Here is a 19,083-nt window from a genome sequence, read left to right as displayed (position 1 = left end):
ATGTTATGATAAAATGTGATCATTATTTGCCTGCTGTGTGTAGTTTTCAGTTTTTTTTTTTTTTCTAATTATTGTCCTTGAAGGCTAGTAATATTTTTATCTGCAATGTGTCTCTCTGCCTGCCCCCCCTGCCTGCCTCTCTGCCTCTACATCTCTGCCTGTGTGTCTCCCCCCAACCCCATCTCTGTCTGCCTCCTCCCCCCCCCCCCTTTCTACCTGCCTCAGTGATCTGTAATCTCTTTATGTGTAGCTGTGCTTATGGGAAGAGATTAGGATCATTGTATAATGCAGGTTGGAAGGAATCTCTGGGGGTCATCTAGTCCAACCTTCTGCTCAAAGCAGGTGGTAAACTATGTTTTTTTTAATAGTTGTTGGGATCTGATATATTTTGATGTAATAGACAAGTTTTTCAGGTAAGCAAATCATTCCGTAGGTCTGAAACAGGTTTAGCTTTGAAGACTGTGAATTCTAAGACTGCATTAACTTAAAATAAGTGTGTGGCTTGGGCTATCTAAGAGAAAAGAGAGTTGGTACTTGTGAAATTGAAAAAGGGATTAGCAAGAAGACAGGTAATAATTTTTTTCTTTTTTTTTTTTTTTTTTCATATGGAAGATAGGTATAGGTACCATATCATTCATGGATCATAACACAATTAAATAAAGATAGCAAAAGGGGAAAAGTATTATCTCTTGTAAATGTGTGATTTTTTAATTTTTTTTTTTTGTGACCAATAGATCATTTTTGCAAGCTTGTCTTTTGAAGATGCTTTGTAGGTTTCTCTTCAGGATTAAGCCAAAAATGGAGTGATGATTTTATAAGACCTGATCTGCCATTAGTAATAGGATATTTCTGTCCTATATTGATTGCTTATTGGTTTGTTCACAGTATCAGTTTCTATTTGTTTTGAAGAAAGTCATTACCACTAAATTCCTTGAGTTTATTTTACGTGGTTTTGTATAGACTATTTTGGTGTTGGAATGCTGTTTAATGTGACCAAACCATATCTATACAACACAGTAGCTTTGAAAGCTATTCAGGAAGGCTTTGCTTCCACATATCTGACACCATGCTCTTATGTTATTTGCTCCAAACCATACAAATAACAGTGCCATCAATCAAAAATTAAAGATAATCATACAGAGTTCTTCCTTCTCTTACTGGTGTGTTTACTACTCTAGAAACTACACTGGGTTCCTCTTCTACTCTTGTTCTGGAGACTGACATTAGAGACAGGATTAGAGGACCCTCTACTAGCTATCGTAGGCCAACATGAGAATGTCAGAATATATGTTCTGACAGAACTGATGGATTGATAAAACATACTTTTGAGTTTGGTTTGTAAAATATGTGTTGTTGAGTCTGAAAGAGCTTGATAATGATATGCTGAGACTTCTTGAGAATATTTTGTTCTTGACTTAGAATTCTTGAATTAGCACTGTTCTGATAGGTGCTTTTCAGCAAGTGTGAAGACCCATCCTGTAAAACATACGGTTATTGGAAAAAAATATGCAGGTAATTTTTTTTTTGTGTGTCCCTGGTCTAATGAACAAAGTGAGATTTTCATCATGAGTCAAATGAGAACTGTTACTTGATTAATGGAAGCACGAAATAGAAAAATATAGGAGCAGATATCCGTTTTTAAACTGTTAGAGTACAGACAATAAAATATGTTTTCTCAACTGCAGCTTGTGATCTTGTTTTATAGACAGTAAAGACTGCAGTAGTGGAGAAGTTGTTCTGCATCCATGTTATACTCCACAATCACTTTCCCATAGTATTTCCTCAAGTTCCTTTGGTGCAACCACTGACTCAACCTATGAAGATTCTCAGTCAGGTATAGTGCAGCTGTTCACTTTAAATGCTTTGAGCTCTTACAACTGCTTTTCAGCTTCCTGCTTTAAAGAGATATGTTTCACGTTTGTAAGTTTTGCCTGAAATGCTTCTGCACATATAATCAATGAATAGTGGGGAGACTGTCCTCTCCTGTGGCATCATGGGAAGCCTGGCCTAGAATGTAGAAGCAGAAAAAAATCTCCTTCCTTTTAGCAGACTAAGGGTAAGGGAAATCGATCAAACTATTAAAAAAAGGAAAAAAAAAAAAAGAAAAAAAAAAGGAAAAAAAAACAAAGAAACAAACAAAAAAATGTCAAGGTCCCATTTGCAATAACATGTCCATGGAGGAGGCAGCAGAAAAATAACTACTGAACAAACCTAAGGGATTAGTTGCTAAGAATGGCATTGTTTCTGTAGTCATGAACTAACCAACTGTATTGTTACAGGGCAGTTTCCACGTGTCAATATACACTCTGTAAATATGCTATATTCTGCAAAGGTCTAGTTGTACACTCAGGTTAGACTTCAACATTTTTATTGAATTTATGAAGTACTGTATAAAACCAACCATTGTCAGTGGGGCTCAGTTAAGGTGCTGTTCCATATGAACTAATAGATCTTCTGTAAGTTTGTCAGGCGACTAGTTTCTGAGGCTGTTCTGTTGCTGCTCTTCTTTCAGCTGCTAATTTTGTAACTAGGAAGTTAGAACAGAAGTTACTGCTGCTGTTTCATCACTGTTAGGATTATACTCTTGCAGATCTGCTGGTGTTTGTGTGATCACTCTCTAAGGTATTGCTAAGACAAATATGGGTAGTTAAACAGATTAAATAGTAGCTCTTTACCAGCATGATTAATTTTTAATGGAATGGTGTAAGAAGAGTTCAAAAGAGCCACTCAGTTTCAGATCTGAGAAGGCAATAACTTCTGGCAAAGGTGGCAGTGACAAGATGGGGAAAGTAATCTTGTCAGCAGGCAGAACTGCACAAACTCAGATCTGACTGCATGATGATCTTATAAAGGATGAGTGTCTTTTCTCCATATTGTATTGTTTTTTCTTCTTAAATCCTTACAAGATTTTTTTTTTTATTCACTAAGGTATTAGTTTTATTTTTGCATCATTTCACGAAACATTAAAACTGCAACAGTGTTATTAAAATACACCTTCAAAGATGGAATCATCTAAGCGATTTGTGCTAGGAAGAAAAGTGTTCTTTGTTTTCTTAGTTACCTTTTATGCAATAATGTTATTGTTGATTTTGTTAACAACTAGTAGTTGTTAAAATATATGATCTAAGTTTTGACCAGGTCAGAATTTAGGAGATAGAAGGCTTAACAGAGGGTAGAAAAGTCCGAAGGCTTATAGATTGGGATGTAGGCTTAGTTATACCTATGCAATAACTGATAAACTCTTAGAACATGGGTCATTTACTGAGCCATGCTATGTGATTGGGGTGAGGAACTAGCATTGACTAGCTAGTAAAGCTATACCTACTGGAACTGTATGTAAGACTGTTTCTTTAAGATTGCTGTCTGTGGTTTTGTAAGCCATGCCTGAATTCATTTTTTCTGATTGGGTAATAATTTTTTCTTTAAGTGAAATTAGATTCCAAGAATATAATTTGTTCTATTCCCAAGACGTGTACATGTCACTTAAATTGTTTCTTCCTGAAATAAGTTGATCATTCACTGACTGACAGTTTTTTGTTTTCCAAAAACAATTGTGTGTTAAAAAAACCCCAACTATTCTTATACTAGACAAAAATAGGAAAATAAGGACTCTTTCTGGATTTCTTTTTTTGTGTATGATTCAGAGTCGGATACTACTTTTGAAAGTGAGAATGATGAAAAGATGAGTGAAGAGAGTGAAGCTAACAGTCAAAGTGATGGGAGAGAAAATAAATTTGAGTTATCAATTTTTCCCGATGAAGATAAAGAGGAGTACATCTTCTTTCAGAGAACCCTAACTGCTGTTAAGAATTGGTTCACTCTCTTTGGTTGGTCTAAAGGACAAAATCCTATTTCCATACCATATTCACTGAGACGGTAATTCATATCTGCTTAGAGCTAACTTATGTCTGCCTAATAACGTGTTAATGTATATACTAAAGTGTTTTGGATATGATCTGAGGAATATAAACACACGCTAATGCACAGTCGTATATTAGAATTGTAGCATCTATGTGCTGTTTACACGAAAATGTCATTCAGGTGTTATTTTTAATCTTCTAAAATATATTTCCAACTATGATGCTTTGATGTATCATAATACAGTGTATGTTAAATATGCAGTTCAAACTATATGTCACCCTCTTAACTGAAACTGATTCTCCTCCCAGAATGAACACAGTTCTAGCAATGGTCCCTTCTTTGGTGGCATAAATAAGTGTTTTAACAATATGCCTTTTTTTTTTTTTGACCACATACTCTGAAGATCAAGAAACAGATGGGAAAGTAAATTTCATAATCAACATTCTTGCAAACACCCTGGAAGTATATCAGTCTTAGTGGCATCACTTAGTCGATCTTATCTAGCTTGCTACTAAATAATAAAGAAGCCAATTTCCTGGGACACAAACACAGGCATTTATAAACATGATAGAAATCAGCATTATGTTTGGCAGAAAGAAGTGACAAACACAAATTTATTTATGAAATATTTCACATATACTTATTAAATATTCCATGTAGTTCAAAATTCTTACATTATTATGAAAGTTCTATAAAAAGGAAAAAGTGCTATACTTTTCAACCTTCTTGCTGCTGTTTTTACTTCATGGTTTATTAAATTTATCATCGTGATATATATATATAAAATGTTAGCTCATTTTGTGCATTTAAAAGAATAATATTGGAAGCTTTTTCTCTCTTAGTGATGTGTGTAAAGTCCAGATGTTCTCTTCACAAGAAAAGGGTTTTAAAGAAAACCTTGGCAAAGATACTAAGACTGTTTATGACATGTTATTCCATCTGAGTGGACAGTTGTTACCAGGCATTACATCGAGCCAGTCATTGCCCCTTGATCCAGTTGAACGAATGTTACAGCTCCACTGGCAGCATTCTACACTGCTTGCTTTCCTTAAGTAAGTACATGTATGATAAAATACTCATGCATGCATCTTTTCTTTCCACTTTTTTTATTAACATAGTTAAAACACAATTCTAACTGAACAATATACAGTAGGTTTAGGGTTTCTTTTATACTGTATCTTTTGTGAGCTAAGATTTATGTATTATAAACTTTAATTAATTTTTACCAAGGTTATCCTCTGCAGTTTATGCTAATTGAGGTGTCCTTTGGTAGGATTATATCCAACACAGGAATTCCACAGGAACTCTGCTCTCTTAATTGCAAAAGATGATAACTCTCAACCTCATTCCTTAAACAGACTCAGTAGACAGTCAGATCAAGTTTGTCATTAATGATCATGCTATTCCACTGATGCTCTTTGTCCTGTAATTACTGGCTTTAGCAAAAATTTTGTGGACTTACTTTGTAATCTATTAGTCTTTCATATTAGTAATATGACAAGAAATGGAAGCACTACTCCTGCTGCTGAACAGATTTAGCTATTAGCTATCTCCATTGATAATCTTACCTTGTCACATAATATGGAACAACTGTCAAAGATGGTGCAAATCAGAAAAGGTTAAAAATTCTTCTTCACCCTTCTTGGCTGTCACTGCTGTGAAACAGAAAAAAAATTAACTTCAGAGAAAGTATAATGTCGTGAGATCCTTAGAGATCATCAGAAGCTCTGAAACACAGCATCTCTGCTTCTTTTTAGCATCTTCACCTAGTGTTCAAGAGGCTGTAAACCCATTTAAAAACTGTCATTTGCGTAGTGTTCTAAATACAAGCTTTTCATCTGAGAATAACAGACAGCGATATAGCTGTATCTGAACTCATAATGAGACCAATGCACACTGCTTCAACAACTCTGGACCTTTATTTGCGACTTTCATCCGTGTCATTTTTATTAAAAAGAGGCAGAATAGCATTCTTCTGTGCATCATAGATAATATAATGACAGATATTTTGAAGGCGCCATTGCAGCGGTGGCAGAACAATATCTTTGCCTTTCTTCAGTAGTGAAGAACAATGCTTAGAGATTCCTGTTGTTTTCGCAACTTCAACATCTATTCTGATACTGAATAAAGGAATCGATGGATACATCCCATCGTATTTTCCCATCGTATCTAAAAGGCTGGATTCATTAGGCAGTGGACTGCTGAAGAATATCTTGCCATCATACCAGTTGAAAACTCTCACTAATACTACCCTGCTGATCCTTCTTCTGAAGGAGTGTTGCATCCTTCCAGAGAGCAAGAAATTGAATATGTGGCAATATAGAATCATTTAGGTTAGAAAAGATTTTTAAGATCATCATGTGCCCAAACAGCCAAGAAGGCCAATAGCGTCCTGGCCTGTGTCAGAAACAGTGTGGCCAGCAGGAGCAGGGAGGTGATCGTGCCCCTGTACTCTGCTCTGGTGAGGCCGCACCTCGAATACTGTGTTCAGTTTTGGGCCCCTCACTACAAGAAGGACATTGAGGTGCTGGAGTGTGTCCAGAGAAGGGCAATGAAGCTGGTGAGGGGTCTGGAGCACAAGTCTTATGAGGAGCGGCTGAGGGAACTGGGGTTGTTCAGTCTGGAGAAGAGGAGGCTGAGGGGAGACCTCATTGCTCTCTACAATTACCTGAAAGGCAGTTGCAGAGAGGTGGGTGTTGGCCTCTTCTCCCAAGTGATGAGTGACAGGACAAGAGGAAATGGCCTCAAGTTGCACCAGGGGAGGTTTAGACTGGATATTAGGAAAAATTTCTTTCCTGAGAGAGTGGTGAGACACTGGAATAAACTGCCCAGGGAAGTGGTGGAGTAACCCTCCCTGGAGTTGTTCAAGGAATGTGTGGGCGAGACATTGTGGGACATGATTTAACGGGCATGGTGGTGTTGGTTGATGGTTGGACTTGATGATCTTACAGGTCTTTTCCAACCTTAATGTTTCTCTGATTCTGTGATCAGGTCTAACCGTAAACCTAACACTGCCAAGTCCACCACTACACCATGTCCCTAGTGCCACATCCACACATTTTAAATACCTCCAGGGATGGTGACTCAACCACTTCTCTGGGCAGCCTGTTGCAATGCTTTATAACCCTTTTGGTGAAGAAATTTTTCCTAATATCCAATCTAAACGTCCCTTGGCGCAACTTGAGGCTATTTCCTCTCATCGTATCACTTGTTACTGGGGAGAAGAGACTGACACCCACTTCACTACAACGTCCTTTCAGGTAGTTGCAGAGAGCGATAAAGTCTCCCCTGAGCCTCCTTTTCTCCTGGCTAAACAACCCCAGTTCCTTCAGCCGCTTCTCATAAGACTTGTGCTGTAGACCCTTCTGGACATACTCCAGCACCTCAATGTCCTTCTTGTAGTGAGGGGCCCAAAACTGAACACAGCATGATATGATGATACGATGCTGAATGGTTGTCTAAGTAGATTCAAGAGATTTTCTTATTTATCTAAATAGTATATTGATATTTTTCTGAGGTCAGAGTGTCAAAAAACTTCTTTGGTTCCAACCCAGGGAAAATCCTTTCTGTTGCTGCTGCCTTAGGTCTAGTGTTAAGCTAATACTCTGCATAACTCCTAGGAGAGCAGTCAAGAATAACTTCAAGACATGCTTCCTCTTTTGAACCCTGTTACTGTTGTTAACAGTTAAGTTTTATTAATCCTTGTATAGGTAGCTGGGTTGATTCCACTCAGTTCCTATCAAAAGGGGCACAAGCATTTAACTACTTGTCAAGGGTGGAGCTGATGTGCCTTTCAGAGCCTTTCACACTTCAGCGTGGGATTTTATAGCCCTAACTCAAATTAATTTAAATTTTAATTTTGGTCTTTTAGGGCTGATATTTCTTCTGTCTAGCTTCAAATGTTTTAATATCTCTTCTGTAACTCATTGTTTGATGGTTGAGGTCAGTATGAAGGAACCAAAATAACATAATTTCTCATTGGATGACAGTGATACCTACCATCAGTCATCCTTCAAGTTTGAGCGTGCCACCCAATATCTTTGAGTATACCAGAAAGCATTCTTGCTAGTTATTAGCTCTGTGAAACACTTCTTTTCTTCACCCTGATTGTGTCAGGTGGCTTGGGTAGACAAGGTAAATTCTTAGCACTTTTTGAATTTGGATAGAGTGATGTGTATTCTGTGAAGATAGGAGTATATTTTTTAATATGACACAGTTTTCTGAGTCATTGCACCTGAGAGAGAGAATGTCTCTATACTTTATTTATCTCAGGTTTATTTATTGTAAAATGCAAATAAAAACATTTATTCATAATATTGAAAATGAACAACACAAGTGGAAATACTTCTTCAAGATATAGGTGAAGAAATAAAAGAATGTCATCAATCTACTTACATTAAAGTTGTACCAGAAATATCTTCCAAAATACCTTATTTTGTTTATATTCTGGCAGCTTCTGGCAAGGAGGCAGTCAGGCTTCTGTCCTTTTGCATACCTTATGCTTGAAGTTACCCCTTACAGAATCACAGAATGATAGGGGTTGGAAGGGACCTCTGGCGATCATCTAGTCCAACCCCTCTGCCAGAGCAGGTTCACCTAGAGCAGATTGCACAGGAATGCCTCCAGGTGAGTTTTGAGTATCTCCAGAGAAGGAGACCCCACAATGTCTCTGGGCAGCTTGTTCCAGTGCTCTGTCACCCTCAAAGTCAAGAAGTTCCTCCTCATGTTTAGATGGAACTTCCTATGACCAAGTTTGTGCCCGGTACCTCTTGTCCTGTCACTGGGCACCACTGAAAAAAGACTGGTCCCATCCTCCTGGCAGCCACCCCTGAAGTATTTATAAGCATTGGTAAGATCTTCTCAGTCTTCTCTAGACTAAAAAGCCCCAAGTCCCTCAGTCTTTCCTCCTAAGAAAGATGTTCCAGTCCCCTAATCATTTTTGTAGCCCTTTGCTGGACCCTCTCCATCAGTTCCCCATCCTTCTTGAACCAGGGAGCCCAGAACTGGACACAATACTTGAGAGGTGGCCTCCCCGGGGCAGAGTAGAGGGGGAAGATAACCTCCCTTGACCTGCTTGCCCCGCTCTTCTTGATGCACCCCAGGATGCCATTGGCCGCCTTGGCCACAAGGGCACATTGCTGCCTCATGGTCATCCTGTTGTCCACCAGGACTCCCAGGTCCCTTTCCACAGAGCTGCTCTCCAGCAGGTCAGCCCCTAACCCGTACTGATGCATGGGGTTATTCCACCCCAGGTGCAGTACCCTACACTTGCCTTTGTTGAATTTCATAAGGTTGCTCTCTGCCCAACTCTCCAGCATGTCCAGGTCATGCTGAATGGCAGCGCAGCCTTCTGGTGTGTCAGCAACTCCTCCCAGTTTTGTGTCAAGTCTGTTCAGGAGCCTGTTACAAGTCTGTTCAGGAGCTTCTATCAAAATATTCATTCACAGAAGTTTCCTTAAAGAGTTTTCAAGGGATAATTTTGGAGCACTCCTAGACAGGGTCAAAATTTTCTCCTGGGGGAGCCTGATGGCCTTTATGTCTAGTCTTCCTACTGAGATTTTCCAGGTAATCTAGGCGTCTTGAAACTAGCATACGTGATGTTAGTTGCACACTTTAAAATGTTGATGAGTTTTAGGGTAAGTGGATCCCGACCCTTTTTGCTTAGCATGATGGCAATTGGAAAGAAATACTTAAGTGTTTCTAAGGTAGTTTTTTTGGCAATTTGGAAAGCTATTTAATAGCTAATTTTTAATAAAAGCCTTCAGTCTTACTGAGTTTTGTCTGTTAACTCACTGATATATTCAGAGCAGAATTGGAGCAGCAGCCAATTGGTCAAGGCTAAGTTCATTGCCTGTGTACACAGATACATCGATGACTGATGATTGATGAGGTCTGACGATTGGAAATGAAGTAGTAATACATAACAACCCTAACAAAATGGTGCAGGTTGCCATAGAAAAGCAGTTCTAGCTGGACTCCTGTGCTTATATGTATTTGATGCTAGATGATTAAATCGGTGTTCAGTATGCGTTTTAGCATTACCACATCCTGATAGTTTCTGCCTCTTCTAGTTTGTGTGAATCCTATCAGATTTCTTCACTGTTCCTGATTTATGTATATTCTTTTCCTACTTGTGCATTTTAGTATCACCTAGAATATTTCCATTTCTTCACAGGTTGTTATTTAAGGGTGTTTATAGATCGTAGTACAAAAATGATATCTGTGTTGCTGGCATGACTGTATATAATGATGGTAAGACATTCAGAGCCAGCCTAAATATGAGTAATTCATCCGCGATCTGCTATCTTTGCATGTTCATTGTGATTTGTGGAAAGTGCAGATTCCCTCCTCAAGAAGCCTGGGAGAGTGCTCTGAGAATAGAAACATACAGTTCTCAGCTTTCTTCCCCCAGTCACTACTTTCTGGTCAGCATGGTACAAATAAAATATAATTCAACTTTCAAATTTTCCACTTGCTAAAGCAGGTGGATATTGTTTGCTGTTTCAAGCAGCATTCTAAGTATCAGTTTTATTTTCCTTCCCTCAAAAGATTTCCTTGGTACATTACCACAGCAGTAGAGGAAAAGTTTGGGTATTTTACAATACAACTAACTAATTTGTTGCAAGCTGTGTGTCTTGAGGAAAAACATCTTAACAGTGTGAAAATACTTATCCTGGAGAACTGGCATCATGTTAAATATCGACTCTAATGATGAGAAATTTTTTTAAGACAGTGTTCCTCAATAAAAAAATGTAGCCAATTCAGTTATATAGAACTCATCTTTACTATGATAACATGTAACGTTGTTATACAGCTTTTCTGAGGATGAAAATTGTATATTACACCTATTCCCATATATCTACCAAGTAAAAGCATTGAAAGAAAGATAGGACACCTGAAAAGATGAATGTTGTATAGCTTCCTTCTTTTATCATTTGGGAAGAACTGAAGTTTTAAAGGGATTTCATGGGACAGGGTCTATGACAATGAAAAATGGGAATTTCAGACATGGTGAGTTTAGAAACAGACTACATACTTGATGCTATTTTGCGTCCTTGATTAAAATATTTGTGTTTTAAAAAAACATGTTATATAATTGTATGAAACATGAAATTTCAATAATCTGAGAAAATAATGTCACTATGTAAAATATGGAGACAAAAATGTGCTGTTACTAGCAAAATGGATTCTGTGGGAAGAGAAATAAGTTGTCATGATCCTAATTTCAACTCTGATGTATGACTTTTAATGTACAAAGTAAATTGGATTTGGATTGTAAATTGGATTTGGATTGTATGGTACTGGAAAAGTATGATCACTTCATTTGAATGAGAGACTGGTTATCTAACAAGAAAAGCTCATCTGACTGTTATTCACATTAGCCATGTTAAAAACACAGAGAACAATGTAAATCTGGATACGCTAGGATAATCGTTCTGATATAAAAGTCGGGAAACTTTTCTGCTCCCCTGAGAAATATAAACCTAAGAATTCTTCATTATTTTCCCTTCTTTCCAACGACGTTTGTTTAAACTGTGTCATTTGAGATGTGTCATTCTTCACTTGGAAGTTAGCTTTTTTTGGTATTCAGTCTAATGAAGTTGCCTTCTGTTACTGCAATTACTTTTCCTATTCCATTTATTAGTCACTTGAGAACAGATGGAGGTCAGTTTAACAATTAACAGAGTTCTGAAATACTTGAAATATGTTTGCTTACACCAATAAGACTTCTAATATCAGACCTGCAGACAGATAAAAGCATCATCAAGTTTTAATTCTGCTGATGTTACATAACACTGGTCCTTTGGCTTTCAGATGGAAATGGGTATTATGTGTTTTCATGCTTTGTGCTATAATAAATCCTTTATGGAGGAGCAATTGTCATAAACAAACCAGTCTGCCCTGAGTTTTATGTGCTTTTAGCGTTTAGTTGTAGGCATAGGAACTGAACATGATCTTCATAAATAGAAGCTATCTAATGCAATTGATAGAACTGGATCATTAGTCCAAAGTGTAGTCAGGTAGAACTCAGAAGAGCTTACACATATGTTGAGCAAGCTGAAAAACGTGGACTGCTCTTAAAAAGAATTATCTTGCTTACCTATTAACTTTTCCCGCTTTAAATTTCAGAAGCCAAGGAGCATGTCTTCCTCATGTTATGCCAGAATTTCTGCTTGAACCTGATGATTATAAGAAATGGATTGAAGTGCAAACTGTACTGAAGGTAGATTTGGGGCGTTTTGTGTTTGTTTGTCAATTTTGTTTCATTTTTTTCTTCTTTTTTTTTAACAAAGACCACATGTTTAGTGTCAGTCCTTTGAAGACTAATGGAAATCCTCTGTGGACCATGAGTATTCCTACTGTGGTGACTGTTTTGGATTGCATAAAGCTAAGCACATGCATGAGATTGAACAGAAATCTAAACTGACACCAACATTTACACCTTCCTCCCCTGGTTTTTCTCTTCCATTCCTTCCAATACTGCTGATACCTGTGATGAATCTCCAACAGATATGTTTTCTCAAAACAGAATTAATTTTATTGCTTTCTGCTGTTTTTACCATTAAAAAAAACACCTATGTGTTTCCTCTCTGTCCTGATTGCTGCTTTCAACTCCTATCAATTCTGTATTGTGCTTCTTGTTCCTGAGATAGTGGTAAACTGTAAATGTTTCTAATGCTGATCCCTGTTGCACTATAGTAGACGTTATCAGTCATTTATGCCAGTATTCATTATTGTCCTCTTGTGAATTTCCTATCCAAACTGCTGAAATGCATATCAAAAATAAATCCCATTCCTTTATCTGAAGGGTCACACGGCTGAGTTGAAAAAAGGAGATGTGAAAAACTCAGATTTATTCAGTGACAAGCATCTGTTCATTCTGGAGGACAGCATATTTGAGGCAATGAGCAAACGAGCTTGGACAGATGTGCTACTGCAGGTATACAAGGTAAGTTGTAAATACATTTACTACTTAAATTCTGAAGAACTGATGGCAAAAAACTTTGTTTTGAACAAGATCTGTGGTATAGTCAAGTGTTTTGGTTTTTTTGCAAACTGATGTTTACAACTAAATACTTTTAAGTATTTTATTTCTCTCTAACAGAGAAGAAAAAATAAGTGAGAACATTTTTTAGTTCTGAAACTTTAGCAGTGTCTTAATATGTTTCAGTTAGGAAATGCTATGTTAGAGCAGTCTACGTTATGTACGATTAAATGTTACAGAAATGTTTTCTTACAAATAAAGAAAACTCTTCTATGCTTTTTTGTTACCTTGCTTAGAAACACTTTTCACTTGAAATACTTAGTTGACTAGACATATACCCAACCATAGTATTTATAATCTTATACTAGAATGGAGTTTTTAAACAGGTAAGCATTTTTATAATACCTATTCCTTTTAAGATATAATGAACTTGGTCAGTATGGACTTTTCAAATTTTATTAAATTTTATTTTTACTGTTGTTAGATAAATGTTTTGGATGTATAAATTGTGTTTTCCAAAGTAAATCTGATCCACTCAGCAATGATCAGTAATGTTTGTATGCCTAAAAATAAATATTTACTCATTTCTATTCAAAGGGATGGAAAATAAATGAAAAATATAAGTATTATCTGGGCTTCTCAGTACAAGAAAGACATGGACATACCAGAGTGTGACTCCAGTGAATGGTCCCAAAGATGATTTAAGAGACTGGGGCATCTGTCATACAGGGAGAGACTGAGAGAGCTGAGACTGTTCAGCCAGGAGAAGAGAAGGTTCAAGGGGGAATCTTATAAATGTGTGTAAATATCTGATGGGAGGGTGTGAAGAAGACAGCGCTGGACTCTTTTCGGTAGTGCCCAGTGACATGGTGAGAGGCAGTAGGCATAAACTGAAGTATAGGAAATCCCATTTAAACATAAGAAACTTTTTTACTGTGAGGGTAGTCACACAATGGAACAGGTTGCCCAGAGGCGTTGTGGAGTTTCCATCCTTGGAGATATCCAAAACCCAACTGAACACGATCCTTTCAAACCACTTGAGCTGATTCTTCTTTGAGCAGGAGGTTTGGACTAGAAAATCTCCAGAGGTGCCTTCTAACCTCAACTATTCTCTGATTATGTGATTATTTACTGAAAAAAGCATAATGAAGAATGACAAAAATTATGTTAAAGAAGGTATGTAACAAAGATATGGAGTTGTTCTAAAATAAAAGAAATGAGAAAAATATCTGAGAAGGTAACAAACAACAAACAGTGTGTATGCATGGGCTGAGACAGATGACCCTAAGGACACCTGGGAAGATGGATGTGGAAAAATGCATTCACAGTGACCAGAAAGCAAGCCGCTTTGCTATTTTTTCAATTATTTGCTGAATTATTCATAGCTACATGAAAGACTAGCACAGAGCAGAAATGCCCCAAAATTTATAGTATGCATGTGTATTGTTTTGTTTTTGATTATTCCCCCCCCCGCCCGATGAGATGAAACTCTAAAAATTAGGTAACTTGAAATGGCTTGATTCAATCTGATATTGTATTGAGTTTACATGGCAAGGTTTTGGTAACAAGGGGCTACAGAGGTGGCTTCTGTGAGAAGATGCCAGAAGCTGCCCACATGTCCAACAGAGCCAGTGCCAGCTGGCTCCAAGATGGACACACCGCTGGCCAAGGCTGAGCTAATCAGTGACAGTGGAAGCACCTCTTTGATAACATATTTAAGAAGGGGGAAAGACTGCTGCACAACAGCAGCCGGAAGAGAGGAGTGAGAATATGTGAGAGAAACAGCCCTGCAGACACAAAGGTCAGTGAAGAAGGAGGGGGAGGAGGTAGTCCAGGTGCCAGAGCAGAATTTCCCCTGCAGCCCGTGCTGACGACCATGGTGAGGCAGGCTGTCCCCGTGCAGCCCACAGAGATCCATGGTGGAACAGATAGCCATCCTGCAGCCCGTGAAGACCCCATGCCAGAGCAGGTGGATGTGCCTGAAGGATGCTGTGACCCCATGGAGAGCCCATGCTGGAGCAGGCTCCTGGTGGGACCTGTGGACCTGTGGAGAGAAGAGCCTGTGCTGGGGCAGATTTGCTGGCAGGACCTGTAACCCCATGGGGGACCCACATTGGAGCAGTCTGTTCCTGAAGGACTGCAGCCTGTGGAAAGGACCCATGCTGGAGCAGTTAGTGAAGAACTGCAGCCTGTAGGAAGGACCCACATTGGAGAAGTTCGTGGAGGACTGTCTCCCATGGGTGGGACCTCACACTGGAGCAGGGGAAGAGTGTGAGGAGGAAGGAGCGGCAGAGACAATACATAATGAACTGACCAGAACCCCCATTCCCTGTCCCTCTGTGCTGCTCAAGGGGGAGGAGGTAGGGAATTTGGGAGTGAAGTTGAGCCCGGGAAGAAGGGAGGGGTGGGGGGGGAAGGTGTTTTAAGATTGTTCTTACTTCTCTCTGATAATTTCTCTCATTATCTCTCTCTGATTTTGTTTGGCAATAAATTAAACTAATTTCCCCGAGTCGAGTCTGTTTTGCCCATGACGGTAATTGCTGAGTGATCTCCCTGTCCTTATCTTAACCAATGAGCCTTTTGTCGTATTTTTGTCCCACTGTTCAGTTGAGGAGGGGGAGTGATAGAGCAGCTTGGTGGGCACCTGGTGGCCAGCCAGTATACCACAGGTATATTGGGAAATATACTTTAAACATTCACACATGTAATATCAAAAAGTGTCAGCTATTAAAAGTTATATTTTTTGTTTTGACAAGATATTACAGATGCCTAGGTAAAAGAGAAGTTAACTTCAGTTTTGAGCAAATTATTAATAATTGCAATTTGCCACTTAAGAAAATTTCTAGTACTTCTTACAGTACCAGTTTAAAGACATCTTCAAACCAAAAATAAAAAAATAATTTTAATTTGATAATTTCTGTAGTGTATCATTAACTTTATTTATTTTTTTGTATCATACAATATTTCTAAATAATCTTTCTAGCCATTCCAATATCTGAGAGCAAAGCATCATTATGAATTTACACTAACATAGGTGTGGGCTACTACCGAAAGAACATGTCTTAGATGCTGGGGAAAATGAAGTTTACCTGGCTACATTTTTCTGATCCTTTCCTTATGGTAGAACTAGTGGAATAGGGTGCTGCTTCCAAAGAGATCTTTCATCTCTCTGACTATTGGTGTAGAGACAAGAATGGGACAGAACACATGGTTGCTTGGGATATGGAAAAGTTCATGCTTAGATCAACTTAAACCTATTGTGAAGATGTGCTCTTCATCATTCTAGTTCCATTTCATGCATGAGAAGCATGTTTCAGCTTCTCATTCATTGTTCCTTCATCTTTCTGTCTAATAATAGTACATTTTTACAGCCTTATAACATCACGTTAATCTTCTCTGTCTCTCCTGCTAGTGTCTTAAGAAAGGTATTTGTTATATTTGTATTTGTTATAGCCTTATGCAGTTTGGCTAAGATGGTATTCCATTCAATATAATAAAGCATAAGCATAACTCTTAAGAGAACACGACTTTGACTGTTAAGTGACTAGTTCCAATGTACAGTCCTGTTCCGTCTTCCATACCCTTTTGTTCAGATCTTTTTTTTGGCAGGGGTGTCTGTGACTACTGCTGAACAAGGTTTGTTTATTTATTTTATTAAATTTGTAAAGAAAACATCAGAACAATAAAGAAAAACAGGATATGAACTGTCAAGACAGCAAGATTGGTTTCTATAAAAATATTTATTTGGGCTAGTGTTGAAATATTATAAATTTAAGAGAATGTTTCCTATCTTAAAATCAGTTTCATTAAAATGAATGTCATTTTCATTAAAATGCTGTCATTTCAGTTGGGGAAAAAATATCAAAGATATTGTGTAGATTTTTTACTTTTAATGTTTTTATATTTCTTATGTATTTTATATACATATGTTTATGTATATTTTTAAATGTACATTCATGCAAGACTTAATCAAGGACCTCTGAGTACCAAGAATTTTACTGTAGGCATTATAACATTTATTTTTTCAGGAGAAACAGTTATTGTAATTTGGACCTAAATGAGCAACTGGGTCATGAAAGATACCATTTCAAGATCATCTGTAGATTGCACTGGAGATCAGTATAGTAGTTCAGTAATTAGTGTTTTGGCTAGAATTTGCACAGTAATTCTTGGAATCCAGATGGGTCCAGTGATTTCATCCAGTTCATCAAAACTTGGAAAAAACGTGGAAACAAAAAATATTTAGAACCATAGAATATCTCAAGGTGGATCATTGAGTCCAAATCCCTGCTTCTTGCACGTCTACCTAAAATTAAACGATATGACTCCGAGAGTCGTCCAGATGCTCCTTGAACTCTGGCAGGCTTGGTGTCATGACCACTTCCTGGAGAGCCTGTTCTAGTGACTGACCACCCTCTCAGTGAAGAACCTTCCTAATGTCCAATCTGAACTTCCCCTGATGCAGCTTCATTCCATTTCCTTGTGTCCTATCACTGGTCACCAGAGAGAGGCTATCAGCACCTTCCCCTCTGCTACCCACCTTGAGGAAGTTCTAGAGTGTGATGGGGTCACACCTCAGTCTTCTCCAAGCTGAACAAACCAAGTGACCTCAGCTGCTCCTCCTAAGTCTGGCCTTTCACCATCTTGGTCGCCACCCTCTACATACACTCTAATAGTTTGATGTCCTTCTTGTATTGAGACACCCAAAAATGCACACAGTGCTCAAGGTGGGGCTGCACCAGTGCAGTGTAGAGTGGGACAATCACCTCCCTCGACCGGCTAGCTATGCTGTGCTTTATGCACCCCAGGACACGGCTGGCCCTTTTGGTTGCCAGGGCACACTGTTGGCTCATGTTCAACTTGCCATCAATCCAAACCCCCAGATCTCTTTCCACAGGGCTGTTCACCAGCCTCTCATCCCCCAATTTGTACATGTAACGAGGATTACCCTGTCCCAGGTGCAGAATCTGGCACTTGCTCTTGTTAATTTTCAAATGGTTGGTGATTGCCCAGCTGTCTAGTCTATCCAGATTTCTCTGTAAGGCCTCTCTACCCTTGAGGGAGTCCACAGCTCCTCCTAATTTAGTATCATTGGCAAACTTACTTAATGTACATTTGATTCCTGCATCCAGAACACTTTTACAAACTTTAAAGAGCACTTGCCCTAAAATTGAGCCCAGGGGAACCCCACTGGTGACTGGCCATCAGCCTGATGTAACCCCATTATAACTCTTTGAGCCCGACCCGCCAGCCAATTGTTCACCCACCGTATTATGGACTTGTCTAGCTGTATGCTGGATGTTTTGTCCAGAATAATACTGTGAGGGACAGTATTAAAAGCTTTGCTAAAATCCACACACACCACATCTTCTGGCTTCTCTTGGTCAACTAGATGGGTGACCTTGTCATAAAAGGAATTTAAGCTGGTTAAGCGGGACTTTCCCTTGTGAACCTGTACTGGTTATGACCAATGTCTGCGTTGTCTTTCAAGTGTTTTTTTCAATAACTCCTAGATAACCTTCTCCGTAATTTTACCAGGCACTGAAGTGAGACTGACAGGCCTGTAATTACCAGGGTCTTCCTTCTTACCCTTCTTGAAAATTGGGACAACATTTGCCAGCTTCCAGTTGACTGGGACCTCTCCAGACTCCTAAGACCATTTGGAAGCTTCAGTTTGCATTTTGTTTAGGAAGCAAAGGAATTCCCTAAAACCTCAGCAAATCTGTTCTCTTGTGTGTTGTACATTTATGCTAGTATGTAGTCTCTTAAAACTTTTCTAAGTTAGAAAACCTTTTGAGTTTGAAGTGGGGTTTTTTTATCATTCAACTTGAAATTGTTCTTTTTACAGTTTGTGCTTAAAATCACTTTTTCTAATTTCAGGTGTTTGTTCTTCCACGTGTTTCTTCACTTAATATCACTGATCTGTTCAGCTTGGAAAGCGTGCAGAACATGCCAAGAATAAAATCAGAACCTTTATCCAGTAATATATATTCTCCATATGAAAGAACTATCCTCACCTGGTTGAATAAACATTACGAGAAGAATCGAAAAACTGTGTGGAAAGATTGTCAAAAAGGTGAAATAATTCTTTCACTACACCTTTCCTTCTAATACTCCTTTCGTAGACTTTTAGAATTGTTATTCATAGAGATATCATGACAACTTGCCACTGAAAGTATTTTCTGGGGGAGAAGTTATGGCCTATCCATATGTATGTCCTCTCCTTTTGTTTCTGT

At 38.4% G+C, this 19,083-nt stretch overlaps 1 protein-coding gene across 1 annotated transcript in view; it reads left to right on the top strand.

Annotated features, from left to right (window-relative positions):
• Window positions 1–19,083, top strand: part of CFAP47 (cilia and flagella associated protein 47) — a 338,108-nt gene that overhangs the window by 64,398 nt on the left and 254,627 nt on the right. Inside the window, exons 28-33 of the mRNA XM_059824083.1 lie at window positions 1,706–1,834; window positions 3,645–3,876; window positions 4,704–4,913; window positions 11,992–12,085; window positions 12,671–12,811; window positions 18,728–18,923. Coding sequence (XP_059680066.1) covers window positions 1,706–1,834; window positions 3,645–3,876; window positions 4,704–4,913; window positions 11,992–12,085; window positions 12,671–12,811; window positions 18,728–18,923 — 1,002 coding nt within the window. The remainder of the gene's footprint in view (window positions 1–1,705; window positions 1,835–3,644; window positions 3,877–4,703; window positions 4,914–11,991; window positions 12,086–12,670; window positions 12,812–18,727; window positions 18,924–19,083) is intronic.

This window comes from Gavia stellata, chromosome 1, assembly GCF_030936135.1.
Source record: "Gavia stellata isolate bGavSte3 chromosome 1, bGavSte3.hap2, whole genome shotgun sequence".
Taxonomy (NCBI): Eukaryota; Metazoa; Chordata; class Aves; order Gaviiformes; family Gaviidae; genus Gavia; species Gavia stellata.
This window is presented reverse-complemented; position numbering and strand designations above follow the sequence as displayed.